The 27969-nt window shown below is 51.1% G+C and overlaps 2 protein-coding genes and 1 long non-coding RNA gene across 5 annotated transcripts; 2 read left to right on the top strand and 1 right to left on the bottom strand.

Annotated features, from left to right (window-relative positions):
• The first annotated feature begins 414 nt into the window (after positions 1 to 414).
• LRRC3C (leucine rich repeat containing 3C) lies at positions 415 to 2526 on the top strand. Its single transcript, XM_058702839.1, has 2 exons — positions 415 to 434; positions 1512 to 2526. Exons 1-2 carry the CDS (start codon positions 415 to 417, stop codon positions 2311 to 2313), a joined length of 822 nt encoding a protein of 273 aa, XP_058558822.1. The 3' UTR covers positions 2314 to 2526.
• Positions 2527 to 6142: 3616 nt separating this feature from the next.
• On the bottom strand, positions 6143 to 20460 carry LOC131497162 (uncharacterized). The gene is made up of 2 exons (XR_009254795.1): positions 20347 to 20460; positions 6143 to 6566 (listed from the first exon to the last, which is right to left on the bottom strand). It is a non-coding gene; the product is annotated as an uncharacterized LOC131497162 (long non-coding RNA).
• Positions 14081 to 26205, top strand: GSDMA (gasdermin A). 3 transcript variants are annotated; one of them, XM_058703205.1, is made up of 12 exons: positions 14081 to 14199; positions 15692 to 15910; positions 16091 to 16271; positions 19532 to 19697; positions 20746 to 20842; positions 21368 to 21415; positions 21824 to 21847; positions 22358 to 22378; positions 23016 to 23170; positions 23598 to 23712; positions 24801 to 24874; positions 25596 to 26205. In XM_058703205.1, the coding sequence occupies exons 2-12, from the start codon at positions 15697 to 15699 to the stop codon at positions 25836 to 25838; spliced, it is 1338 nt and encodes a 445-aa protein (XP_058559188.1). In that variant the 5' UTR covers positions 14081 to 14199; positions 15692 to 15696; the 3' UTR covers positions 25839 to 26205. The 3 variants fall into 3 exon arrangements, with proteins under 3 accessions (XP_058559188.1, XP_058559186.1, XP_058559187.1); XM_058703203.1 differs by having other exon boundaries at positions 22358 to 22390; XM_058703204.1 differs by lacking the exon at positions 14081 to 14199 and adding an exon at positions 15400 to 15417 and having other exon boundaries at positions 22358 to 22390.
• The last annotated feature ends 1764 nt before the right edge of the window (positions 26206 to 27969 follow it).

Genomic DNA, 27969 nt, shown 5'->3' with positions numbered 1-27969 from the left:
AATGGTGGTTAGGATCAAGAGACCCTGGAGAATGAGCCCTCCCAGACATGAGGGAGACTTAACTTGGGGGCCCAGGGCTCTAGCAAACAGAGACAACTGGAGTCAGCTCCAACCCAACACAGAAAATCATCAGGAAAACTTGTAGTGACCATATGACTTCAGATGCCTTGAAGAACCCCTTCTAACTCTAGAGGGGCCATCTACCAACCGTGCAGAGAACAAACTAAAACAGGGAGGCCTGCCAATCAGGCAAGAGCGTTGGACACTCTGAAAGGAGCCAGGAGATGAGGTCCTCTGGAGACAGACAAGATTTCCAAGGAAAAGACTGAGGGAAGTTTGTTCACTGTGGAAGAAGGTGGCATAGGACACAGTAAGACAGAAAAGGAGAGTGAGGGAGGGACCGAATTGGGGGAGATGGCTGTTGGAGGCAATGGGTGTGAGATGGGGCCCACACCAATTCTGCCCCCCAGGCCTGCCAAGCAGGGATCCTTCTGCTGGGCCAGGCTGTGGGCAAGCAGCAGAGGTTCTGAGAGGCGGAGTCTCAGCCTGGAGGAAGTCTCAGCTGGGAGAGGAGGGACAGAAGACGACAATATCAAGGCCTTGGGAGAGGAGCCTGAAGCAGAGAAAGGAATTGGGGCCTGGTCTCCCCATGACAGAGTTCATCAGGGTCCAGGATCTGCCCTGTCTTGGCATCGCCTGGCCAGGCCATGGCTCAGGTATCTGACACCTGGGGCCCGGAGTCACATGCCAGGAAACTCAACACTCTTGGGGCCCAGCCCCCAACTTCCAGCAGCTACGAGCAAACAGGGCTTCTAGAGAAGGAAGCGGTTCTCTAGAGCCGGGCAGCAGGGAGACTACTTCCGGGGAGAGGGAACACAGGAGAAGACTCTCCCACCAACAGGGGTGAGAGGTTGAGACGAGGAGGGTGGGGGGGAGGAAGAGTAGAATGGAGAGGACAAAGCTGGGGCAGGCAGGGGGCAGGTACTCCAGGAAAAGGGGGAGATGGGCACAGAAAGCAGGCGTAGTCACCTAGCCTAGCTGAATGCCCTGACATCCGCTCGCTGATCTGTCTTCCTTGTCTCCTTCACCCTAGTGCCAATCTGGCCCTCAGCTGCCTACGGAGCCCACCTGGCAGCCACCCAGGTAGGTTGGTAGAAAAAGACTTTATTCCAATAAGGGAGATTAGTACACGGGCAGAAGCAAAGCCTTAGGAGCTCCCAGACCCAGAGTGACCAACAGGGCCTTGGACCATGGGACTTCATAGATTAGCCCTCCAGAATCAAGGAGACACTAGAAAAATCTCAGGCCCAGGGGAATCTTTTACCCAAAGGGCCTGAAAAAGGAGCCCTAAACCCCAAAGAAGAAGCTAAAGTCACCCAGGCCTGACAGAACCCCCAAAGGAAGGCCCCCGCCCACAGAGACCCCACAGGGGACCTCCAGAAGAGAGAGCTGGCAGTGGGGAATGGAATTCTTTTGACTCATTCTTCCTTTATGGGGCTTTTCTTCCCCAGATCCTACTGCACTCCAGGACTATGCCAATATTTGGCCATGCTCCCACCAGCCAGTCACCTCCTCTCTCTCCTGCTGGTGCTAGGCACAGGTGGCACGGTGCCCAGCCCCTGGGTGCCTCCTCAGGGCTGCTACGTGGCAGAAGAAGCTGGTGAGAGGACATTCCGCTGCAGCCAGGCAGGCCTGAGTGCTGTGCCCACCGGCATCCCCAACGACACCCGCAAGCTCTACCTGGATGCCAACCGGCTGGCATCAGTGCCAGCTGGAGCCTTCCAGCACCTGCCTGTCCTGGAGGAGCTGGATCTGTCCCATAATGCCCTTGTCCACCTCTCAGGGGCTGCTTTCCAGGGCCTGGCAGGCAGTCTGCGCCACCTTGACCTCTCTGCCAACCAGCTGGCCTCGGTGCCTGTGGAGGCCTTCGTGGGCCTGAAGATCCAAGTGAATCTATCCGCCAACCCATGGCGCTGTGACTGTGCCCTCCAGGAGGTGCTCAGGCAGGTGAGGCTGGCACCGGACACTGGAACAGGCATCGTGTGTGGCCCCGGAGCCCGACCAGACCTCGTGGGGCAAGAGTTCCTGCCGCTGGCAGGGGAGGAAGAGCTGTGTGGGACGGGGCGGGGTGGGGCCCAGCGGAGCACTGATGTAGCCCTGCTGGTCACCATGGGGGGCTGGCTGGTGCTCGTGGTGGCTTATCTGGCGCACTACGTGTGGCAGAACCGGGATGAGACTCGACGTCCCCTCAAGCCGGCCCCCGTGCTGCCCATGCGCTCTGAGGACTCCTCTACCCTCAGCACAGTGGTCTGAGGACCGGGGCCACTCCTCCAGCCCCATGCCCCACACTCCTACCGCTGTGCCCTCTCTTTTCCTCTAACCCTCTGCCTCCTCTACAGCCCCCCATCCCCCAAATTCCTCCCCACTTCCTCCTCTGTCTCCCCTAAACACCTGATCTCTCTCTCTCTCAACCAACACCATCTTTGGCGCCTACTGTGCCCGGTTGTGCTAGACTCAGAGACCCAAAGCTCCCGAGTCCACAGTGGGTGGGGGGGCAACAGAACAGAGGTGGGTGTGGGGAGAACATGGAGGAGGAAGCCTCTGCCTGGCTGTGTGGATGTCTGAACTGACATTTCAAGAATGAAAAGGGCTTTGGGCAGAAGAGGGAGGACCCTAGCGAAAAAGCAGTAAACAAAGTCAAAGAAGATGCAAACAACTTAGAAGGCATGGGCACCAAAAAGACCTACCTGGCGGCTGGAATAGAGGATGCAAAGAGGGGCAAGGGGATGGTGGGCCAAGCTGGAGGGGAAGTCAGAAATTGGGGTGTAGACAGATTGAGAAGGACTGTGTGGGCTCTTGCTCTCTTCTCTCCATCTACGGAGAAGCTCCCCCCTTACTTCCTGCCTCTCTCTTGACCCCAGGCTCCTCTCTCTGTGTCTTCTCTTGGGGGTCTCCTGGCTTAGAGTCCTCTGCTTCTTTTCCAGAGACTCTCCATCTCTCTTCTCTCTCTTTTATACACTGAGGGGCTTCTGAACCCTTTCCCTTGGGGGAAGAGTGGTCTCCTCTATCTCTGAGCTGAAGATGGGTCACCGGGAGTCGGAGGGGGATAGGGACGAGGAGGTCTCCCACCTCCAGAATATCACTGGACAACTCAATAAAGTCACTTTTATTAAGGCTCCTGATCTCTTCCTTACTGTTCATTTCATTGAATGCACGTGGCCTGACAGTGAGGAGTGGGAAAGTGTTGAGCCCTTTACCACGGCCTCTGCCACCACTTTGGCGGCGTGTGCTCCCGCTGGGTTGGATGCCAACTCCTCTCTCCCCTCCTACCTCCCAGTTCCTGACACCAGAGTCTATCAGCTAGGGATGCCAGGGCCTATGAATTAATGATAATGGAACCAGAATGGAGAATGGGAGGAGGCTAGAGGGAGGACAAACAGGGAGGAGGGAAGGAGGGCAAGGTCCAGGCATCAGTGATCAGCTGGCAGCCTCCAGTCTGTTAGACGGGGCATAGGAAGCAAAGGGAAAGGGAGCTGTTACCCTCCTGGCAATCTCTCATTTCTCTCAGTGGGAATCTGAGCAGGGGGTACAGAGAAACTAGATGTGCTCAAAGTTAATGAAAGAACTCGTGGGGCAGAGGAGGCCAAGTTGCCTGAAGAAGGGGGGCCATATGAGATATCCCTATCACCAAATGGGCTTCTCAAGGGACCAAAAGGGTCAACACACCCCCTCCCTTGCCCTCATGTAGCATGATCCACCCATGCAGCCTCCGTGGAGGAAACTGCTGCTTTGGGGAATCTCATTGAAACTCCAACAGAAGCTGAAGATAAGAACCACTGAACCACGGTTCCACCCAGCTTGGGGCAGATTCTGGGACAGATGGAGAGGTTGCTCAAGAAGAAGCAAAGAGGGATGCCTGGGTGGCTCAGCCGGTTAAGTGGCCAACTTTGGCTCAGGTCATGATCTCGCAGTCCATGAGTTCGAGCCCTGCGTCAGGCTCTGTGCTGACAGCCCAGAGCCTGGAGCCTGTTTTGGATTCTGTGTGTCTCTCTCTCTGACCCTCCCCTGTTCATGCTCTGTCTCTCTCTGTCTCAAAAATAAATAAATGTAAAAAAAAAATTGTTTTAAGAAGCAAAGAGGAATCTACTACCTCCCCAGTCCCTCTGACCCACCCTGATTTCCCTGTCTTCTTTCCAGCATCCCCAGCCCCTTCTCTTGCCATCTCTGAGGCTCCCTCCACCACTCCAAGGCTGAGGTACCTCATATCATTCAGGAAGTCTCAACTTGACTCATTTCAGAAAAACCTGAGACCCACCCCCCATCCCCTTTTCTCAGGAGATACGGGCCTCCCCACTTCCAGGGATGCTCAGGGACAGGGAAAGAGTGTGGACAGTTTCCGGCTGCAGTTTGACCTCCACCCCAGCCACACCCTGGCCTGGGCCTTGGAATCTTGGCCCAAATCCTATCATACCCTCCATCAGTTTCTCCCCTGCCACAGTCTGTCCCACTCTGCTCACCCACCCGCTCCTGGAATCAGGCTGGGACACATCTCACTGGATCCTGGGAAACAGATTGTGTAGGCCTATGGGAGCGGGAGCCTGGGGGACAGGTGGGGCCCCGAGTCTCTATTATCTGTGTCCATCTCTGGAGCCTCATTTGACTTCCTGTCATCCCAAGCAGCAGAAACGACACCTTTAAGACCTGCAGAGTTGGTTCCCCTGCCCAGACACCTAACCCCATTTCTCAGAGTTGAGCACAGATGGGAAAGGATCCAGGGAGGCAAACTGCCTGGAACCCAGGTGAGGAAGGGTCCTAGAGCCCTGGATAGTGTCATCTTGGTAGTTATCCCCATGGCCCCTTCTGGCTCAAATTCCTTTCCCTCTTGCGTTCTAGGGCAGGAGAGGGAGAGGGAGGGCAAGTGGGGCAGAAGATGGAGGTGGCAGGGGAGATGCTTCATTGGCTCCTCTCCCTAGGGAGAGACCCCTTTACCTCCGTCAGCTGGGGTCCCTGAATTGGAAATTGGTGGGAGGGGGGCATCAGAAGCTATAGCTTCAGCTCAGCACATTACAGGACGCTGGACAGAGTGGGGCCTCCACAGACTCAGAGATGCTCCCTCCCAGAGCAACAATCACTGAAGCCCTCAGCCCTTCCCTCTGCACTCTGGCCTCTGAGTTGTGCTTGTCCACCAGGCAGGCAGCAAGGGGTAAGATAACTGGTTTCTCCCCCATCCTTATCTCCACCGGGGACCAAAGATCATAGGACCCATGTTCTGAGATGCCAAGTAGGCAGCTGGCCGGTTTCATTTTTGCTGTCTGCTTCTCACACTTCTGGCTGGTACAGATGCACTCCATCAAGACCAACCTCTCCTACCGGGACATGCGGGAGCCAGGAACGAAGCTGCCAGGTGCCAAGAGAGCCCAGCCACACGCCCGGTCCAGAAGAACCCGGGAGGTCTGGGGTAGGACCCAGCTTAGCACCCACATGCAGCATCCTGGAGCCAGCAGGCTGTATGTAGGTGTGGGAGAAGAGGAGTCCCTCGCTCAGCTCTTCCAAAACCAATTTCTTCCTGCCCTGCAGAGCAGAAGCCTGGGGCGGCCCTGAGGGAGCTCCTGGTCTGAGGGGGAGAGAGAGGAACCTAACTCTCGGGGAACTCCCAGGCTTATGGAAGAACTAGGGTCTTTTCTCTCTGGGGAGCTCTGAAGCTGGGGAGACCAAGACCTACCCCAGACACAGAGACTTGAGCATCTACAAAGCCACGTTATCTACAAAAGGAAGTGAACAGAGAGCAGCCTGAGTACCCAGGAGCCAAGGGAGGCAGTTAAGGAGCAATGGGTGGGGCACAGCCCCCACCCTTCCTGTCTTGGGCTCACATGCAGACATTTCGAGTGCAACACTGAGCTCTCCTACAGAGGGGAGGGCATATCCGCATCAAAACCAGAAGCAACCCAACAGCTTATTCCAAGGGGAGGGCTGTGCCTCCCCCATTAGACCCAGGGGAGTTCCGACTAAACAGTTTTACCTCATCTTGCTTTGTCACCAGCAACCTTGCTGCCTATGAGCAACGGCTCCCCCAAATCAGGAAGGCAGGAAGCAAAGCAGAGCGAGGCCTTGAGCTCCCAAAACAGATGCCAAGACAAGCCCATTCATGCATTTGACAAACGTTTATTGAGTTACTACGACATGCCAGGCACTGCAGATACAAAGATGAGGACGTCGGGGTATCCACATTTGGGGGTCTGACAGGCTAGTGATGGCAGCCCGGGTGATTGTGGCAGGCACAGGGGTCATGTGAGCCCAGCGGGGCACTGAAAGCAAACGCTAAGGTTCAAGCCCATCTCTCTTGGACACCACAGCCCTTCGGATGGGTGAAGATGGCTCTGGTGTCTCCAATACTTCGAGTTAGCACATTACGGTACTTCTCAGTTTTTGTCTCTCTCTCCTCATCCCAGGTCTACTGCTACCACACGCCCACACATCTCCAAGTCCCTGGAATCTAGCTTATCTGCTCCCGGTCACAATACTCATTTCTGCACTCTGGGCCATCACTATCTTCCTCTTCTAGAATGCTAAACAAACAAGCAAGCAAACAAACAAACAAACAAAAACCTTTGCGTCCCATACTCAAATGAATGTCTGAGGTCAGCTCTCAATTCCCATTCACTTCTGGGGTCAGGGACAATTTTATCACGCAGAGTCAGACCATCAAGGAAGTTTCTTGCAAGGGATGTGTGGGAACAAGCACAAGAGCATGTATGTCCTCTAGAGCCAAGAAAACACTGCGAAGTGACGTAGGGAAGCAGGTCGAGGAACTAGGCCAGGTGAGAGGGGCTGGCACCCAGGGGCGTGCCCCCACGAGAGCAGCACCAGCTGTCAGAGCTGGCAGTGATCTTCAGAGAGGGGTGGTGAGTTGCCCAAGGTCATACAAGGAGTCAGGGAAGAAATTAACAGGACTAGAACCTCAGGGCCCCTATCCCTCTGGGACTGACACACACACCCTTCTAAGGGGAAGGGACAAGGGAGGGATAGGGAGAAACAAGGTGGATCCAGGGGTGCAAGTGAGGGAGCCAGAGGTGGCTAGGAAGAGGGCCCCGCCCACTCAGAGCCGGCCCCACTCCACCCACCACAAGAGCTGAAGAATCTTTGGGAGCATGACGCAGAACCTGTATGTTCGAGGTGGCCAAGGCTGGGGAGGAGCTGGAGGAAGCCACCCTGGAGAAGGAGGGCAAGGCTGGAGGGGGCATTCCATCCCCCTCCCCACTGCTGTGGGGTTCCAAGCTGGCAATCTCCAAGATGCTTCCCCTGTCCCACCCCCATCCTTGCTCACACTTGCCCCTTTCTTCCCCTCCCACAGCCCTGCATTCTCCCCTGCATCCCTGCCCACCATCAGGGCAACCTACCCTCTTCTCCATACCTGCCTCTCACCTAGTTCCCCTAATAACAGCACCCTCATCTTTTACAACTCCCCTCTTCTCTTTTCTAAAGGTCTGAGGACGTTTCCATCTATTGTCTCACTGGAATCCTGTAAGGCGGGCCACATTGCAGCTGCACTCCCCACCCCAGAGTGTTTGGGAAACTACCTCGGAAAAGTCCAGTGGTGCACCCAGGATTCCCGGTCTCAGCTGGGCTTTCCTTCCCTGCTCCACCCTCCGTCCCGTTCCCATCTTCAGCTGTCCCCCAACCCTTCGTGGGACTGCTCTATCGCAGCCACTCGTGGTGACGGGGTGTGTCCCTCTGCCCTCTGCAGGATCTTCAGTGCCCACTGGAAGCTAGCGTAAGGAGCTGAGCTCCCGGGCACCCAACACCAGACCAGCCCCGATCATCTTCCCCTGGGGAGGGGTACCTGTGGGAGGGCACGGAACGCCAAGGCTCAGAAGGTGGTCTCTGTGCCTGCGGGCGGGGGACCCGCTGAGTGAAGTCACGTGAAGACTGGTGGAGCGGGATAGGGTCCTGGTCACCACTGTCCTGCACCCTCACTCACCTAGGCCTGAGCCGGGAACGCACGGAGTATCTGGCGCTGCGGGCTGAGGTGGAGGAGGAGCGGCTGGCATTGAAACCCGGAACAGCGGCTGCCCAGCTAAGGAGTGGATGCTGCGGGAGTAGGGGGACCCGGGGGCTGGGCTGGGGCGCTGGGGTTGGGAAGGGGCCTGGGCGGGGCGAGCGTAGTGTAGGAGGCCGGGGAGGGGTGACATGGAAGATCTGGAGGAGGCTGGAGTGGTGAGGCCAGACTGTGAGCATAGGGCGCCGCGGGACCGGGACCCGGGCGGGCATCGTGGGGGGCGGGGGCGGGGCTTAATATGGTAGGGGCGTGGCTTGGTAGCCTGGGCGGAGCTGAGGGAGCTGGGGTCCTTGTGGGCTGGATGGGGTGACCCGCCTGCCTCTCCAGGGAGATCTCAGCGCGGTTGGAGGAAGGCTCCTTTAAGTTGAGGGAGAGACTGGGGCCCTGCCCTGAGGGAGTCTGCTCTCTGTGCAGGGAGAACTCTCCCTCTCCTCAGGAACTTCCCTGTCTTTCCAGCTGTAGGAGTATCTAGCTGATCATTTCCCATACTCTCTGCCTGATGGATGGGGTCCTGGATCTTAGTGACCCAGAGATTCTGGGAGTCCAAGGGGCAGGGCCAGGGTCTCAGTCCTCTGAATGACTGCTGGAGACTTCTAGTCAACTCAACACCATGCTTGCTGGGTACATCCTCTACCTGCTAGGGGCTCTGCTGAGGGGCGGGAGTGGGGTTGGGGGGTCCCTCCCTCACGTGACTGACAGGCCTCCTGGCTTAGACCCAGTGGTAACAAGCCAGACCTGCAACGTAATTTACAGATCTCAGTGAAGAATAAAACCTAGAGGAGTTCTTGCTTAAAATGATTAAGAATTATTATTCAAAAGGTGCTTGGGTGGCTCAGTTGGTTAAGCCTCCAATTCTTGATTTCGGCTCAGGTCATGATCTCAGGGTTCGTGAGTTTGAGCCCCCCCAGCAGGCTTGCGCTTACTGCATAGGGCCTGCTTGGGATTCTCTCTCTCCCTCTCTTTCTGCTCCTCCCCTACTTGTGCTCGCTCGCTCTCTCTCTCTCTCTCTCTCAAAATAAATAAATAAACTTTAATTAAAACAAAAAAAGAGTTATTATTCAAGATGGCAACAGGAAAGCATTAAACCAAGCTGGGGTCCTGTGTGACTTCATAGGTTGCATGCCCATGCAACCAAGCTACAAGCAGATCAATCAGGGTCCAACCCCTGTCATTCCCTTCTCCCAAGGAAAAGGCAAAAGGTGTAAGCCCACCTAGCCTCCACTCATTTTTCCCCCAAAGAAAGGAGAATACATATTCTTACAGGGATCTTCTCTCATTCTCTCCTGGAGGGGAGTGAATCTGCTGCCCCAGCCAACACACACACACACACACACACACACACACACACACACACACACAGTTAGCTCCCAGAGCTGCCTTACAATCTCCTGCCCACCAAGAGAGGGAGAGAGAACATGCTCATGTCTCTCACACCACCTCCTCTCATTTTCCCTCTTCAGCGTTGAGCGAGGACCACCAGCCGCTGCTATGTCTGTGCAGAAAGAAGTCCTTTCCTACAGACAGAGCTGGTGAGGGGCCTGGGGATTGCAGGACAGGTGTGAGGGATGACAACTAGGGTAAAATGGAGTTTGAGCACTAGAAGAGATCCGGAAGTTCATGCAACTCCACCCCCTCCATCACAGATGACCTCTCTGGCCCAGAGAGAGGAAGGTACTTCTCTGGGGCCACACAACAGGCTCCTAGCAGAGCTGTCTATGGAACTCAGGTCTCCAGACTCTTAATCTGTGCCTGCTTCTGCTCAACTCTAGCACTAATGGGCAGAGGGGGTCAAGGGTGGGGTCAGGGGCTAGAACTTAAAATTTTACTGCAGATCACCTCTGAAGCTAGTGGTTCCCCAAATGCAAATCATCCTGTGATGTTTATTCTCTGTTGTGCAGATGGAGAACACTCTGGACCAGAATTTCTTCTAGGGGGTGGTAGGGCTCTTCTGCCCTCACTTCAAACTGCTCAGGGATTTCCTGGCCAAAGCTGAAGGTGACCCAGGCCCTGGTGGGACTCTGCAGCCTTGACATACCAGGGATGGACCCCTCTATACCAGAGACCACAATGCCTTGTCACCACTCTGTGCCCTGTATGCCTCTTGTCTTTCAAGTGCTGAAAGGCCTGAACATCCGCTTTCCCCTACCAGGGCTAGGGAAAGCAGAGTGGGGCTCTGCACAGACCCAGGGGAGCTGGTGAAATGGATAGGCACTTCAGCTCCAAGTTCTCTTGGAGGCAGAACTTCAAAGGCTCCATCTGGCACCCAGTATCTTTTACAAGGATATGGGGCTCTGTCTTATCAGGAGGGGCCTAGCAATCACAGCCAAGGAGGAGAGCTTCTCTTCTGTCAACCATGACATGAACAGGAGCTCCAACACCTACTCCAGGTGCATCTTGAGGGACTCAGGAAGAGCTGGGGCGCTGGGGTGGTCAGCTGACAGAGGAGGCATCCCTGGATTTGGGCTGGGTGCTGGCAGTGGCCTCCTTGCCCAAACCAACCTCATAGAGGGGTTGGCAGTGGAGGGCTGGGGACGGCGAGGGCTGACACCTTGAAGTTTGACACACTTTTGTAGTTCTTCAGTACAACTTTGGGTTGAGGAAGTGTCACAAGACCCTGAACAATGTCTACTCAGCCAGGAGTTTGGAGGTGTCTTGGGCTCCAAAGCTGATCTGGGAATTTGGGAAAAACCCTCAAAGTATTTTAGGGGATAAGAAAGAATTATGGGGGTTCTACTTTGTTCAGAAAGGAGGATTTATGGAAGTATAGCTCCCAGTCTGCAATCTACACCCGAAAACTTCCAACCTCCCATCGGAAATATAAAATACAATGCCTCTGAGGCATGTTCTTCCTGCCCTTCTACCAGAGGGTTACGCCTCCATTTCAGCCTGCCTTCCTCCTTAGCCCTTTCACCTCTTTCTACTCAGAGAAGATCTGGCAGTATGTCTGTACCAGCTTCTTCCCATTCTTGCCAGGATCAGTACCTTCCACCCTTCTGAACTCCACCAGCCTACCTCATCTCTGTCCTCTTTGCCCTCTTCTTGAGAAAATCAACAATAATAAAAGGAAAATGGGTAAGGAAATAACAACCTGTCCCAATGTCTGTGTCTGCAATGCACTCTATGGGTCAGAGAGGCATTCAGGTTCCCAGAGAACAGGTGGCTTCCTCCCCTAGGCCAGCTCCCTTCCCTCATCCCCATCTCCTAGCAACTACATGCAAATTGAAAGCTTGGTGCCCACAGTTAAGGGTGATTATCGCCATTATCTCTGTTGAGTGACCACCAGAGGGAGATAGAGAGCAAACCCTGCCGCCTAAAACAGCACCAAGCACCACCCAGCCTCCTGTTTTCAGTAAGTCATTTTAAATTCACCTAAAGAGTTCTTACAAATTAGTCTAAATTAAATCTCTTCCAGCACAATTTAAATTATATCCCAGATTCCTCTGATTGTAAACCAGGACTCTGAGGAAAAGGAGCCTCTGGAAGAGGCCTGATCCCTAAGACTATGAGGCAGGGGGACTGGGAAAATAACAAAAATTACAAAGCATCCAGATGGAGGGGGTGGGGGGTGCAGGTGAGGGAGGCGGGGTGAGGAGCAGCACAGGAACAAGACTGACATGGTTATTTTTATTCTCAAAGCACAAGATCTTTAACCTGGCTGACCCCACAAGCCCTTATTTCTTCTCTTTGCCTTGAACCCTCAAAGCCACCCTTTCTGAACGCCATTAGGCAGTTTGGGGGATGGTTCAATGAGACAGAGGTGGAATGGAGTGGCATGAGGAGAACAAGGGCAAGTCTGGTAGAGTCCAGAATGAATGAAGGAGGGCAAGAGAAATGAAAGGAGCAAGACTTCCAGGTCAGAGGAGAGAAAGCTGGCCAAATGGGCTTTTGAGGTCCTCAGAGAGAGCAGATACACATGTGGCTTCTTGAAATCACTGCCCTCCGGATCTTTGGAGGATGGCCTGGACTGGAAACCTTGGCCTGAAGCCAGTGGAAAGAGGGTAGACACCAACAAGAAACTCCCAAGTCTCACTGAGGCAATGGTGGGCCAGTGAGAAGATGGGGAGAGGGCCATCTAAAGGATGAGAGGGGTGGGTGACTGGGTGGCTCAATCAGTTAAGCCTACGACTCTTGACTTTGGCTTAGGTCATGATCTCATGGTTTGTGAGTTCAAGCCCCAGACTGGGCTCTGCGCTAACAGCACGGAGCCTGCTTGGGATCCTGTTTCCCTCCCTCCCTGCCCCTCTCCCATTTGCTCTCTATCTCTCTTTCAAAATAAAGTTTAAAAAAAACTTTTAAAAAATAAAAATAAATAAAGGTTGAGAGACTGCACAGCCCAGGACTATATGCAGGATTGCAGTGGCATCAGTCACATCAATGCAGTGATTAAGAGCCACAGAAAGGAAGAGATGGAAATCCAGGAAGAACCAGGAAAACAGGTAGAGATGGAAAGAATATAGCACATACACGTATTTCTGCACACATGCGCCCATGTGACAGGGACTGAATGACTAAAGACAGCCTTCCCACACAGCCAAGCCCTTGGTTGGAGCTGTTGAAGGAGGAAGTGGTAGATGGCCCCACAAGAGAGGTCTAGGGTACAGGAAGGAAGGTGAGCCAGAAGATAAGGGGCCGGGACTAGAGACCCAGAAGGTTTTGTTTTATGACACAGAGAGATTTGGGAGCATTTGTCATATTGAATGAGACTTTGGAGACAGAGCTGTAATTCAGTTTTTAGGGAGTTTTGCTGAGTGTGGTGTGGTCTGATCTCCCCCATTAACCACCAGCCCCTCAAGAAAACCTCCAGACAGGGTGGGTGCCTGGGTGGCCCAATCGGTTAAGCATCCAACTCTTGATTTCAGCTCAGGTCATGACATCACAGTTCATGGGGTCGAGTCCCATGTCGAGCTCTGCGCTGAGCATATGGAGCCTGCTTGAGATTCTCTCTCTCCCTGTCTCTCTGCCCCTCTTGCTCACACTCACACTCTCTCTCTCTCCCTCAAAATATATTAACTTTTAAAAAAAGTTTTTTTTTAAAAAGAAGAAAAGTTTCAATAAACATATAACTTCCCTTCGTGGTTTTCAAGGCTGCATTTCCTATTGGATGAGTGGTACTGAGGAGAGCCTCAAAGTTAGAGCATGAAAACAGACTCAGTTGTATTCAGGTTATATACGCATGCAGACGTTGACTCGTGTCCCAACACTAAAGGAGTCTTGCTTGGAAATGTCTTGATTTGTCATCTAGAAACCCAACCAAGTGTGTAAAGTCCCTTTTGAAATTCCTTCTAGGCACAGACTTAAGAACAACTCCCGAGGCAGACACGCTCTGTAGTCTTGCCACTAAGTCCGCTCTGCCTCTGCCTGTGCGTGTGCGTGTAAGTGTGGGTACGATACTCCATGAGGAGCAGGCACGCTGAACACAGAGCAGCAGGAAACCCCTTGGTCTATCTGCATCCCTGCCTACACAAGCACAGGCAGCTATCAGCGCCACAGATATGTATATGCAGCGAAAACCAAGGGAGGGAGGGAGTGATGTGCAGGCAGACCAGCAGAAAGACGCGGGACAGCTTCTCAGCTGCTCTTTCTGCTGGGATCTGTGGACACACGGGGTTTCTTATCCCTTTATCATGCCCACAAGGCCTTACCATGTATCCTAGATACTTCCTGATGACCACAATGATGACAGAACAGAGATGCCGCCTTCATCACACCTGCACGCACACGCACACACATGCGCGTGCGCGTGCACACCTCCCACTGGCTCTCTGTTGCCCGTCTCCCAAACGTGCCTTCTTTCCTCTCCTCTCAACCCATGAAGCCAACCTTCAGTGGCCACCTCTATCTGGTCTGGCTCCCTCCACCCACGCTGGCACCTGTCTGGCAGCTCCCCACCCCCTCAGCCCTCAGGAGGCCAGGGCCCAGGGCCTGGGGCCCGGGGCAGGGCACACGTGGAACAGGTTGATGCTGTTCTCCTGGAAGTAGAGCAGGATAGGGGTGGGGTCACTGGGGCAGGCGGGGTCCCTGGAAGCCTACATCCTTGCCTCCAGAGAAGCATAAAGCGGCAGCCTGTCCTGGTGAGGGATAGTCACTCTCTCAACCTACAGACTGAGAGCCGGCTGCTGGACAGAACATAGAACTGCTCTCTGGTAAGAGCCTGATGACAGCAGGGGAGGTGGGGGGTGTTCTAGGGATGAACAAGAACATGGGTGGGAAGAGAAGGGCCTAGAAGTCCCCTAGAGCCCCGGGGGGTAGGTGTCTTCATAGACCTTGGAGACAGCAGTGAGGAGTGGTCCTGTGAGCTCCTCTCTGGTGAGGAGGAGACAGCACTCACCTGATCCCTTCCCAAAGGCATCTGGCTGGCCCCAGGAGGTTGGCCTGGCCTGGCCCTTCCAGGAATGAGGAGTAAAAAAGGCACATTGGAGCCCATGCGGTTGGCAGGCTGGTCCCACGCACCTGTACGTGTGCCTCCTGCTTCCCTGACTCTGTGAGGTGCCCATGGGGGCTGTGAGGCAGTTCCAGGCCAGCTGCTGTGTCCTCTTACAGCCACAGGAATAATCCAGCTGTGCCAGCTGGCCACCCAGCCAAAGCACCTGGACTTGAACCTCAAAGACAGAAACCTAAGACTATGAACCTCAGGCTCTTGCAAACCCCACATTCTCCAGGGCCCTCTCACCCCAGTATGTGCCTCCCAGGGCCACATTCATTCATTTCTTCATTCATTGTTTCCACACACATTTGCCAAGCTCCAGGTCTGCACCAGGCACTGTGCTTGGTGCTGATGCTACAGGGATGACTAAGACCCATTTCCTGCCCTCTGGGAGGCCACAATCAAGTAGGCGAGAGTCAGGTGCACAGATCACAACAACATGACATTGCAGGTGTTTCGGAAGGGCATGTACAAAGTGCTTTGGGGACACAGGATAGAGTCACCAGCTGCCTGGAGAGGAGTGAGAAGGGAGTCACCAAAGAGGTGACCCAAAATGAATCTTAATGAATAGGGATTGGAAGGGGGCGTATTATAAGCAGAGGGAGCAAAGGCAAATGCCTGGGTGTATTGGGTAGCACCTGGAGGGAACTGGGTCTACTCGCACCCAAGAACCAGGAGGTGGGCACAAGGGAAGTACAGGGTACAGGGAAGTGACGCCCCACCCAAAGAAAGGACAACCGGGGCAGGTAAACAGCATCTGCCTCCTCGGGCCCTCGGCACCAGTGGTGGCTGCCTCCTTCCCTGGCATCCCAGGTCCCCGCTGTCACAGTTCTCTGGGGAAGACAAGGTGGGCACAGCTGTATGAGAGGAACTTTACTTGCAGCACTAATGAAATGCTCTAGCCAGGCTCCGAGTCCATGAAGAAAATGAATACAGGGTGAGCAAAGAGCCCTTGGCAAACAGAGGGAAGGCCTGGCTTCTCTAAGCAGCCCTGTGACTTCAGGCAAGTTGTCTCAGCTCTCGGGGCTGTGTCTCCTCATTGGGAAGAGAAGACTCCTTTAGTTCCTTTCAGCTCTGACATTCCTAGAATCCAGGCATCTTGAAGCCCCACCCCCCACACACACACCCTGAGCGCCATCTCTCTCTGCAGGGGCCTTCCCATGTCCTGGTCTCCCAACTTGTCACTCTCCTGTCTCCCCCACCCCCCACAGGGAAAATGACCATATTTGAAAATGTCACCCGGGCCCTGGCCAGACAGCTAAACCCTAGAGGGGACCTGACACCCCTTGACAGCCTCATAGACTTCAAGCGCTTCCATCCCTTCTGCCTGGTGCTGAGGAAGAGAAAGAGCACTCTCTTCTGGGGTGCCCGATATGTCCGCACTGACTACACCCTCCTGGATGTGCTTGAGCCTGGCCGCTCACCTTCAGGTTAGTCTGGACATGGGGTTGAGGACAGAGGGGTGGGGCCAGGCACTGGCTTGTGAGGAGGAGCCCAAAGTTCCCTCTACCCAGATGTGGTTTGGTGTCCTGTAGCCCAAAGTTCTCCCAGAAGGCGAGGGAAGAGGAACGCCGGCCAGCCTGGCGCCTTTCATCTTCTCTCTCCTGCAGATCCAACAGACTCTGGGAACTTTAGCTTTAAGAATATGCTGGATGCCCGAGTGGAGGGAGAAGTGGACATGCCAAAGACAGTCAAGGTGACGGGGACTGCAGGGCTGTCCAGAAGCAGTACCCTGGAGGTCCAGACACTCAGTGTGGCTCCCAAGGCTCTGGAGACCTTGCACCAGGAGAGGTGAGAGTGAAAGGGCTGGAGGGCTACCAGGATGGGGTGGGTGGTGCCTGGAAAGGGTGCTTTGGGCCCTGAGCTAAAGGGCAGGGCCTTCACACTGACCTTCACCTATGTGGTCACCACAGGAGAGCTCTTGAAGATGACCCTTCTGGCCCATGAGTGCCTCCAGGCCATTCCCTAACCATTACCCCCCATCCTTCTGCTACCTCCAGTACCACCCCCCACTATCATACACACACATGAGGATGCGTATGGTCACGTTAACTTGCTGTGTGACCTTGGAAAAATCACTTGTCCTCTCAGAACCTCAGTTTTCTTTCCTGAAAAATGATGGGGTTCGACGAAAATCTCTAGGGCTCCTTCCTAAACTATGACTCTATAAAATACACTAAAAAAGGAAAGGGTCTTAACTGCTCCCTAGTGAAGCTTGGGCACAGCGTTCTGCTCCCATAAATCAAGCCATCTGCTCAGTCCCATCCACACACCAGGTGCCCTCGGGAATGCTGCCCCAGCAACACAAGGGGTGTGGCAGATGCCATGTCGATGTGGTAGTCTGGACGTCTCAGATGTTTGGCTTGACAGGGAACTAAAGATGAGGACTGGGGAGGCAGGAAGGAAGGGCTGGGGTGCTTAGAAAGTCACCCAGTAAATATTTATATAGTCTCACTGAGTGCAAAATACCCTACTAGGTGCCAGGGTGCACTAGGACATCTTTGTCCAAGAACCTTGCAATCTAGGAGTTGGGGGCAGGAGAGATGTACAACAGTGACTATAATCAATCCAAGGTGAGAAGTAGTAAGTGCCATAGGAGGACTTTGCCTGAGTTTTGTGGCAGGCCAGAGGGACTTCTGGCTGGGGAAATGAAGAAGGACTTCAGAGGAGGCAGCCCATGATCTAGGCTTTGAAGGATGAGTAGAAATTGAACATGCAAGTCTGGGAGAAGGACATTACAAAGGCACATGGGTGAGAAACCTCAGAACCTCTAGGGAGAATGAAGAGCTGGTTTGGCAGGAGCAGAAAAGGTAAGAGTAGAGCAAGTGGGAGGTGGTAGGGAGGCCTAGACCATGGAGGGCCCAGGTGTCTGGTCAAGGAGGTGGAACTATTCTGTAGGCTTCAGGGGGACCCTAATGACACCTTGATGTGTCATGATTAATCTGGCCACATGAAAGGAAGCTAGAGGAGGAGGGACAGGAGTTGGAAGGAAGCAGACTAGGCAGGACACTGTTCCATTGTCCATCTGAGATACAAAATGAGGATCTGAGATATAAAATGAGGGAAGAACAGTCAGAATAAAGAGGGGGGAACCATTGGGGCTGGGGGACCTCTGGGGTGACAGAATAGACGACTTGACAGCCGATTGCAGGGTGAGGGAGAAGGTTTCATCAAAGATGGAGATCCGATGTACAGCAGGATGACGACAGTTCATAACTCTATACTGTACACTGGAAATTTGCTAAGAGGGTAGATTTCAGGTGCTCTCACCACACACACACACACACACACACACACACACACACACATACACAAAATGGTAACTATGTAAGGAGATGGATATGTTAATTAGCTCAACTGTAGTAATCATTTCTCTATGTATATGTCCATCGAAACACGTTGTGGGGCACCTGGCTGGCTCAGCCGGAAGAGCGTGCAGCTCTTGATCTTGGGGTTGTGGGTTCAAGCCCTACATTAGGTGTACATATTACTAAAAAAAAAACTTAAAAAAACCATGTCATATACCTTAAGCATATACAACTTTTATCAAAATTAATTAAATACATGAGAATTTTAAAAAGATAACTCTAAGATTTGACCCAAGTGATGACATTAACAGAAACAAGAAGCCCGATTTTAGAAGTGTATTTGGAGAGAAAGATTGTGAGTTCCTTTTGGACGTTTTGAGTTTGCGGGTCCAGTGAGACATTAGCTGAGGGGCCACAGTTAACGACACTACATTGCATATGTTGGACATCTAAAACCAATATGATGTTATATGTCAATTATATCTCAAGTTTAAAAGAAAAATTTTTTAAGTTTATTTATTTATTTTGAGACAGACAGATACAGCGTGAGTGGGGGATGGGCAGAGAGAGGGAGACGGAGAATCCCAAGCAGGCTCCACGCTGTCAGCACGGAACCCCACACAGGGCTCGGACTCACGAAACCATGAGATCATGACCTGAGCCTATACCAAGAGTCAGATGCTCAACCGACAAGCCACCCAGGTGCCCCTAAAAGAAAAATTTTAAGGCAGTTAGAAATGAGGGCCTAGAGCTCAGGAGAGAAGTCAGGTGAAGATCCCTGTGTGGTGGTGAGCCATATAAAGATGAAAACTATAGGAAGGGGGTTGGGGGCAGGGGAGGATGTTCGAGAGAGTTCAGACAGCAAAGAACTGAGAACAGAATCTTAGAGAATGTAAAATTTTAGGGAACCAAAGAAACTAACACAGGAGATATAGACAGAACGGATAGGAATCAGAAGCCCAAAGGGTGGGAGCAGAAGCGGGGTGGCACAGTGGGACTGGAAGCCCCGAGGAGACAGTCACAGGGAGGTTTTGGCCAGCAGGGGTCAGTGTTGTGCAGAGTTAGGGAAGGTCTTTGAATTTGGTGGGCAGGAGGTCGTTGGGATTTCAGTGGAGGAGGAGAACCAGAAGCCAAATTATAAAAGAATTTAGGAGTGGACAGGAAGTAAAGACTGTGTATGGGCGTAGCTTTCCAGATACTTGCCAAAGAAGTGAAGGAAAGAAACGGAATGGTAATTTGAGGGAGCAGAAAGATCAAAGCACACTTTTATGTAGGCAAGCAAATGGGGTCAAAGCAACTAGGGTTAATAGCAGAGACAGGATGAGAGATGGGGACAAAGGACCCCAGGAGAGATGAACAGGGCTAAGAACGGGGCAGGGCGGGGGGGGGGGGGGGGGAAAGAGGGGAAGGTACCCCAAGGCAGAGGGAAAAGGGGGAAAGAGCAACCAGAGGGGCCTGTTCCGGGCCAGAAGCTGTGCCAGCTGATTTCCCAGTTTCCCTCTCAGCAACTCTGCAGGGAAGGATAATTATCCTCATTTTATAGATGAGGCACCCAAGACTCAAAAGTAACTGCTCTGCTAGTAAGCGGGAGATCTGGGCTTCAGCCTCGGTCTTACTCCAGAGTCCTCACTCTTTCCCTGACGCCACCATGCCTAGCTCCTGGGAATGACCGAAGAAAAGAGAAGCTCATGGCCCATGCCCGGAGAGGTTCTGGCTGATTCCTTAATGCTTCCTCTGCCACAGGAAGCTGTCAGCTGAGCACCCATTCCTGAAGGAGATGCGAAACCGAGGGGAGAACCTGTATGTGGTGATGGAGGTGGTGGAGACCGTGCAGGAGGTCACTCTGGAGAGAGCTGGCAAGGCGGAGGGTTGCTTCTCCCTCCCATTCTTCGCCCCGTTGGGACTACAGGTTTGGTTCATACACGCGCACACAAACTTACATTTAGCCTCTCCTTAGAGGCTACGTTAACACATTAACTTTACCTTATTGGTGCCCACCCAGGATACTAAAAAGGACCCCCTCGTTCTTCCTGCTTTTCAAGATTCAGGCTCCTGTCGGCCAGACACAAATCCTCTCTCTGGCAAGGGCGCCCTGGGTGGGCAGATCCCTGTGCCAAATGCCACAGGGAGCTATCAAGGAAGGGGAAACTCATAGCCATGGATTTTCCCTCATGGTGCTCCCAACTTACAGGAGAGACACCCTTGCTCTTAGAAAGTTCTCAGTCTCATGGAGGAGACACACAGGTTAAAGCCCAGAGAACACAGGCTTAGAAAATTCAACATAGGGGCGCCTGGGTGGCGCAGTCGGTTAAGCGTCCGACTTCAGCCAGGTCACGATCTCGCGGTCCGTGAGTTCGAGCCCCGCGTCAGGCTCTGGGCTGATGGCTCGGAGCCTGGAGCCTGTTTCCGATTCTGTGTCTCCCTCTCTCTCTGCCCCTCCCCCGTTCATGCTCTGTCTCTCTCTGTCCCAAAAATAAATAAAAAATGTTGAAAAAAAAAATTAAAAAAAAAAAAAAAAAGAAAGAAAATTCAACATAAATAAGTAATGGTCTACATACCTAAATCTAGTTTGTATAAATCTTCAAGGGATGAGTTGGAGCTGAGAGTAGGATTAGTCATGGAAGGCTTCTCGGAGGAGATGAGCACAAGACAGATGGCAAAGAGGAAGAAGGCACCGGGGCCTGTGGAAGCTCTCAGGTGGGACAGAGATGCACAGGCAGGTAACAGAGCAGGTCTGGCCACTTCCTTCATGTGTCTGAACCAGGAAGAAAGATAGAGATTGTTAGTGGGATGATACAAAAGAGCTTTGAAGCTCATTCCATGAAGTCCAGACTGGTGGAAAGACAATCTGGGACACCAGTAAAGGGTTTTCAACTTCTTGTCTCCTCATTTCCCCCTCCCCCACCCCATGTCTCAGAATCTCTGCAGGTTCATAAATCCTCATTGTCTGATCCTAGGGATCCATAAACCACAAGGAGGCCGTAACCATCCCCAAGGGCTGCATCCTGGCCTTTCGAGTGAGACAGCTGATGGTCAAAGGCAAAGATGAGTGGGGTGAGCAGACACTGGCATATTCTCCCCTCAAGACAAGAATTACCCGCATTAGTACTAAGGCATCCCGGTCCCGTCTTGTGGCAAGTCAGGGAATAGTGCAGGAGTGTACTGTAATGTGGCCCAGCTGCCGGGGAAAGAACTGCAGAGGTTGCTCTGGAGAGGAAGTGAAGGAATCCCTGGGTTCTGAGCATCTCCTCCGTGCTAGGCACTGCGTTAGCTGGGGAAAGGGGACACAGAGATGAACAAGCATAGCCTCTGCTCTCAAGAAGTCCGTGGCCAGTGGAGAAAACATCCATAGACACCAGTACTAGGATGCAAGGCAGAAAATAGTGTTGTCATGGGAAAGGATTTACAGAGAAAGAAAAGGGTTCTTCTAGCAATAGAGGTAGATCGGGGGGTTGGTGAGGCATTTAGGAACAGGGACCTACCTAGCCCTTAGCAGAGCCCATGGACTTGAGAATGGAGAAGGGAAGGTGGGTAGCTGTTAAAGGTCCTCCTGTTCTCCCCTCTCTTGCACGTTTACAGACATTCCACATATCTACAATGATAACATGCAAACCTTCCCTCCTGGAGGTAAGTGAAATTGCTACCTGGTTTCCCATATCTTCTGCCCAACCCTGATATCATCTGCTAAAATCCTGTACCCTCTAACAGCATATACCATAGTCCCCCAAGGAGCCCCTGGTTTTGTTTCCCAAGTCCCCAAAAATATCTATCCCCAACTTTAGGCAAGACAGATAGAAGCACATGAATACTACCCTAGAGAGACAGAGAACCAGAAAGACCAGAAGGCACCACTGGAAGCAGAAATGAAACTTGGAGGCATTGTGTGTTCCCAAATTGGGGGGGGGGGGGGGCGAGCTAACATAATCTCTGTGTGTTTTTATAATGATCACTGATAAAGCCACCTTGACATCCGCTCTAGATAAAAAAGCACAAATAGGTTTTATGCTGACATATGTGCATTGTTTCTGTCTTCAGAAAAGCCAGAGGAGAAGCTCACCCGTAAGTGTTTCCTCTCATTTCACTGCAACTTTCTTGACACAGATTTTTAAAACTCCAGTCTTTTTCTGACAACGGGGAACATGGCAGAGCAGGTCTCGGCAAACAACTGTCCCCGAAATGTGGCAGAAATTCCAATAGCTTAGGAAAAAGTGGTGGAAGGGGGAAGTCTTTGGGCAGGATACCCAGGTGGTCTGATGCCTCAAAGGACCTTCGTAGCTATAACCTGTCCCACGCACATCTGCAACTCTGCCACCCACACCCAGCACCCGGGACGGGAGCCACTGAGTCACCATGATGCCAACTCAGTCAATCCGGGAGCCCTTTTTCACGTTGCATTAGCTTCTCTCCTGCCCCATTCCTGCCTCCCACAAATGGAGCAGGTGGAGCCTTAAGATGGCTGGGATATCCCAGGAGACAGGATACATTTCCTAACCCCCATTAATGTGTCATCCCCTGGGTATGGCTACTGTTTCGGAGGAGTACATTCTTGTTTTTTGTTTTCCCCCTCAGTTATCCTGGCATCTGATGCTGGTAAGGAATTTTGTAAGTTTCTCCCATGACTTTGGCATGAAGACAGTGGGGTGAAGGGAGGGAAAGTGAAGTGCTGAGTCCCAGGTCCTGGTGATTGGAGCTACTTCCAGGAAGCCACTCTCCAGGACATATTCTTAGGATGCGAGGTCCCTGGAGAGTCAGGCCAAGATTCAAGCTAACCTTGATCTACCCACGTCCATGGATATAGACCCATCCATGCTAGCCTTCACTCAGTCACCAAAGTCATTCTTTGTCAACTAATTCATAAGAAGGGGAAATAGACTTTCCTTCTCAACTTTTAGCTGGAGTTTTGAAGAAAGGGGAATCAATTGTCTACCGCTACAGAATGGGGCTTGAGAGCCCAGGACAACCAACTCCCCCCTTAGATATTAATGTGGGTCCTGGTCCACCTCCTTGCCCAGACCATCACCACAACTCCTTCCACAAGTCAAGGCTAGCAGAAACTTCACAATCCTGTTCCTTGGTCAGGAAGAAAGAGAGGCGAGGCTCAGGCTGGGAGCAGAGCACAGGGACTTGAGGGAGGCTGAGTGAAGGAGCCCCGCAGGCAGAATGCTGACTGAATGGGCAGGCTGCCAGATGGCAGATGGTTTGTTTACCATGTTTACTATCCCAATAGGGGAGGAACATGAGGACTTCAAGACACTAAAAGAAGAAGTTCAAAGAGAGATCCAAGAAGTGGAAAGGCTGAGCCAAGTAGGGCAAAGCTCCCTGCTCACCTCCCTCAGCAAACTTCTCGGGAAGAAAAAGGAGCTACAAGACCTGGAACTCACGGTGAGGTCGCAGAGAAAGGTTGCTGGTAGACACGTGTGGGTGTCACAACTGGCAGGGGGAGTCGACAGTAGGTGGATGTCTCCCTCCAGTGGGTGGATGTCCAGGTGCCCCCCAGACTGCCAGGCGGCCACTGCTCCCTCATTCCTCTGGAAAAGGGCAAACAATGCAGATTCCCTCAAGGCACGACAGAGGGTGGGCAGCAGGCCAGCAGGCCCTTTTCTTGGAAAGAGGACTGGAACATTTCCTTTCCAGAGTTCAAGGCTCAGGGACCAAGAAATCCAAGGTGTCCAGTACTTTTTATGACTTTGTACCTTGATAAAGAAGCAAGGACATGAGTTAGCACATCTCCAGGGACTGTTATGTGCCAGGCACTATGCTTGGCCCCTTCATTGTGTTATCTTACTTAGTTGCCCACCTTTCCCCACAGCTTGAAGGGGCTCTAGACAAAGGACATGAAGTGACCCTGGAGGCACTCCCAAAAGATGTCTTGCTATCAAAGGAGGCTATGGGTGCCATCCTCTATTTCCTTGGAGCCCTAACAGGTAAATGGAGAATAAGGTCTTCATTTATATACATTTTCGGCGATAGGAATGAATCACTGAATGAATCCCCAGATATACAAATGAATGAATGAATGAATGAATGAATGAATGCCAGGCAAATTATACCACAGTTAAGTAGTATATACCTACATTTAAGGAATTTGGTTATAGGGGTGCCTGGATGACTCAGTTGGTACAGCATGTGACTCTTGATCTCGGGGTCATGAGCTCAAGTCCCATGTTGGGCACAGAGATTGTTTTAATAAAATAAAATAACAAAAATTTTAAAAAATTGTTTGCCTTCCTAAGGCATCACTTGGGCACCTTGGATAGTCTGGGAAGGTGGCCTAGTCTTGCTAATAGAGGTTGGGAAGTAACCCTAGCTTTACTAGCCGCGTATTTAAAATTTCTACATATGGCTAAGCTCATCACTTTTGTATCAAAATGTGTTAGCTTTATTTGATTATATTATTTATTTTGAGAGAGAGAAAGCGTGAGTGGGGAAGGGGCAGAGAGAGAGAGGGAGAGAGAGAATCCCGAGCTGGCTCTGCACTGACGCGGGGCTCCAGCCCACGAACTGTGAGATCATAACCTGAGCTGAAGTCGGACCCTTAACCGACTGAGCCATCCAGGCACTCTGAAATTTGTTAGCTTTAATTGCAGAGAGTAACATCTTCTGATCTTGCCCTGAATTCTCTTCTTCCCTCTGCATGAAACATTGCCCCTTAGAAAAATGCTCTAGTCCTTCAGGAGTAAGCTGAGATGTTTGTCCTCTTAAAAAGTCTGCCCTCAAATGCTAAGACCAAAATAGACCCCTCGGCTATCGTTCCATCGCTCCCTTAATACCCTGTATTGTCACTGCACGTGGCTTTGCCTTCTCCGCTGCACTGCAAGTTCCCTGAATGCAGGGGTATGACTTTGCTGACACACCCAGCAAAGGTGCCTAGCATAGAGCAGCAAGCATTCAACCATGGATAAATGTGTGGATTAATTAACACTGACGTTCTGGAAGGGCATCCATTTCGAGTCTGTAGTCCCCTTCGTACCCACACCACACATTTGTTTCTCTGCTTTTCTTTTTCCTCCAGAGCTAAGTGAAGCCCAACAGAAGCTGCTGGTAAAATCGATGGAGAAAAAGATCCTACCCGTGCAGCTAAAGCTGGTGAGAAAAAACAGCAGGTGCTAGAGAGAGTTTGGGAGGGAGGCAGCTAGAACCAGTGGAAAGACACAGACTGAGCCTAATGACAGACTGTCCTGAAGGGCCTCTGTCATATCACAGAGGCTCATGCCCACGCTCATTTTTCTCCGTGTTCTCCCTTTTTTTTTTTTTTGCTATTTTATAACCAGAAGTAGAAGAGTAAATTTTGTGCCATTATCTAAGTTTTTCAGCTTGAGACGTCAGAAAACTCTGGTTTTGCTTATTCACAGCCAAGTGATGTGGGCAAATCTCTTAATGTCTCTGAATCTGTACAATAGGGCTAAAAAGAAAAGCACTGGCCACTGTACAGAGCTTTTAAAAGGCCCACATGGAGGGGCGCCTGAGTGGCTTAGTTGGTTAAGCGTCCAACTTCAGCTCAGGTCATGATCTCATGGTTCATGAGTTAGAGCCCCGCATTGAGCTCTATGCTGACAGCTCAGAGCCTGGAGCCCATTTCAGATTCTGTGTCTCCCTCTCTCTCTGCACCTCCCCAGCTAACACTCTGTCTCTCTTTCAAAAATACATAAACATTAAAAAAAAAAAAAAAAAAGGCCCACATGGAGTTGTAATGTAATGAAAGGAGTTATAATAAGAAAAAGGTAGCCCTCTTTGTGGTTATGTGTCAGGAGAAAGGTCTCTCTCTATGTGTCTCTCTTTCTTTTCATGCTCTTTTGGTTCCTTGCAGGTGGAGAGCACAATGGAACAGAATTTCCTACAGGATAAAGAGGGTGTTTTCCCCCTGCAGCCTGACCTGCTCTCCTCCCTTGGGGAGGAGGAACTGACCCTCACAGAGGCCCTAGTGGGGCTGAGTGGACTTGAAGTGCAGAGATCGGGCCCCCAGTACATGTGGGACCCAGACACCCTGCCCCGCCTCTGTGCCCTTTATGCTGGCCTCTCCCTCCTGCAGCTCCTGACCAAGGCCTCCTAACTTGCCTCTTCGCTTGCTCCCTGCTTCCTGAATGCCTCCCTACCTCATTGTGCTGTGTCCTTATCACCCAAGGGTATTTCAGAGCCACCAGGCTGAAGATGACAGAAAACCTAGCTGATCACCTAAGATAAGCAATTTCCACTTGTCCGGCTCTATCTCTCCCCTTCCCCCTGCAGTTCTGCAACCCATCTGCTGGTGCTTAAATCCTCTAAAAGTAGAAACTTTCAAACTTTTAAAACTATGAACCATGAACCATTTCAGCAAAACCAAAACGAATTCATTTCTTATCCCAATCCCTCCTGCTTATGCTTCCAAAACTCAAGTTTTACTGGCATTAATGGAAAATATTATTTTACTTTGGGTGAAATGTCTTCTGGTGTTTTTTTTTTTAACTTCTGCCAAAGAAAAAAAGTAGACCTTATCACACTACATATAGATCATATATACATGAATACTATTATACTGCCTGCAGCATAATTCTGGGAAATGCCCAGAGAACAACTTATGAGGGTATAGAATGTGGAATCTAGCTTCTAAAGTGAGAAGATCATCAAAGCAGGTTGTCTTCAAAGAGGAGGCTTTAGGGTCCTCTGGACTCGGGGTGAGAGACTGGGACGGGCTTGTTCATGATACAAACCCAAAACAAGAGTAGGACAACTTTCAAGTGTACCAAATAGAAAATACAGAGGAGTCTTTAAAAAAAAAAAAAAAAAAAAAAGTACCCAAGAATAAGACTGACCCATAACTTTTAAAAAGAAATTGTGATATTATCTTATTTCACCTTTCTCTCTTCTGCCCTCAATTCAGGGTGGTTGTGGGAGGAAGTAATGTGGGCTTACAATATGGACCTGCAAATATAGATACTGCAATCTTATATAACTACTGGGTTCATACCATCCTCCTCTGCCTGAAGCTGGGTTTTAACATCTCTCACCAATTTCTTTTCAAGTAGTTTTATAGGTGGAATAATTTCTCCAAGGTTTTTGGCCCCAGGAGTCAGACTCTCCCCTCCTTAGCCACCCCCCTCCCCCGACCGGTTCCCTCACTCAACAAGAATTCATGATCAACTGCCAAAAGCTTTGCGTTAAGCCATCCTCCCCCATTCTGGGGCATCTTTCAATGCCTCACTACATTGCTCAAAGACATCCTAATTATCTGCTGACTTGGTTGTTTTTCTCTTGTGATGTATACTTAATAAAGAGATGATCTAACACCCTAACTATCCAGAAAGGTAACTTCATAAGGATGAACAACAAAGCTTGTCTGTTTTCTCCTTTACCCTTCTCACCCACCTGAGTGACAGATACGGCCTTATGAAGAAGAGGCTCTAATGAGTTTATTCCAGTGATGATTCAAAAGTTCTGTTATCCATCCCACAGCCCAAGGCAGCACAGAGACAGTTAGGGAGGAATTGGTCAAGGCATGCTCCCTAAAATCAGACAACATGTTTTTCCATTTAGTTCAAGGAGCTATTTGCAGCAATAGTATGACAAGGGGGAGACAATATCCTTTCTACATTTGAATATAAAGAATATGATCAAAACATATTCCTCTGCTCTCTATGACCTTACAACAGAGCTAGATTGTTTTGTAGAGTCTGACCTGGTTTAAAACTCAGGACTTCCCACAACTAACTTACAGTTTTTATTACGGGGAGTGGGACATGGGTACGAGGTGGAGAGAGAGGCTTTATGTGAGCATGTGGATGATGGATCTTTTCCTAATGATTCTCCTCAATTCGAGAAACACATGGTAGGAATCTAATATAATTCAGCTAAGCAAGGGAACCAACTGATCCTAGTGGACCACCTACATAATCACAGTCTTAGAAGTCTGGTCAGCAAGATTTTACTAAATGTAACCCCTACATTGAGTTAGGTTATATTGAAAATCATTTAAATAGGCCTAAATTTGGAACAGAGATAGTCTTTTGTTGTTTTTAATATTTCTTACTATAAATTTTCAACAGTAGTAACTGATTATTTGGATAATGTTTTATTAAACTAGCTACTATACACAAGCTATTACACATTTTATTGCAGATTTTTGCTCTGGGGAGTAATTTTTAATTGTATTATTTGCTAGAAAATCAGCATATAAGACATCTTTATATAAGACATTATCTTTAATG

Source organism: Neofelis nebulosa, chromosome 16 (assembly GCF_028018385.1).
Source record: "Neofelis nebulosa isolate mNeoNeb1 chromosome 16, mNeoNeb1.pri, whole genome shotgun sequence".
NCBI classification, from domain to species: domain Eukaryota; kingdom Metazoa; phylum Chordata; class Mammalia; order Carnivora; family Felidae; genus Neofelis; species Neofelis nebulosa.
Note: the sequence above shows the minus strand (reverse complement) of the source record. Positions and strands in the feature narration are given on the sequence as shown.

Bases quoted from the DNA above. Each gene is read 5' to 3' on its own strand.
- LRRC3C (XM_058702839.1), top strand. From the start codon at position 415: ATGGCTGTTGGAGGCAATGG. The intron at 435-1,511 runs GTGTGAGATGGG...TTTCTTCCCCAG, and splicing joins ATGGCTGTTGGAGGCAATGG to ATCCTACTGCACTCCAGGAC.
- GSDMA (XM_058703203.1), top strand. From the start codon at position 15,697: ATGACCATATTTGAAAATGTCACCCGGGCCCTGGCCAGACAGCTAAAC. The intron at 22,391-23,015 runs GTAAGTTTCTCC...CTATCCCAATAG, and splicing joins TGATGCTGGTAAGGAATTTT to GGGAGGAACATGAGGACTTC. The intron at 23,171-23,597 runs GTGAGGTCGCAG...CTTTCCCCACAG, and splicing joins TACAAGACCTGGAACTCACG to CTTGAAGGGGCTCTAGACAA.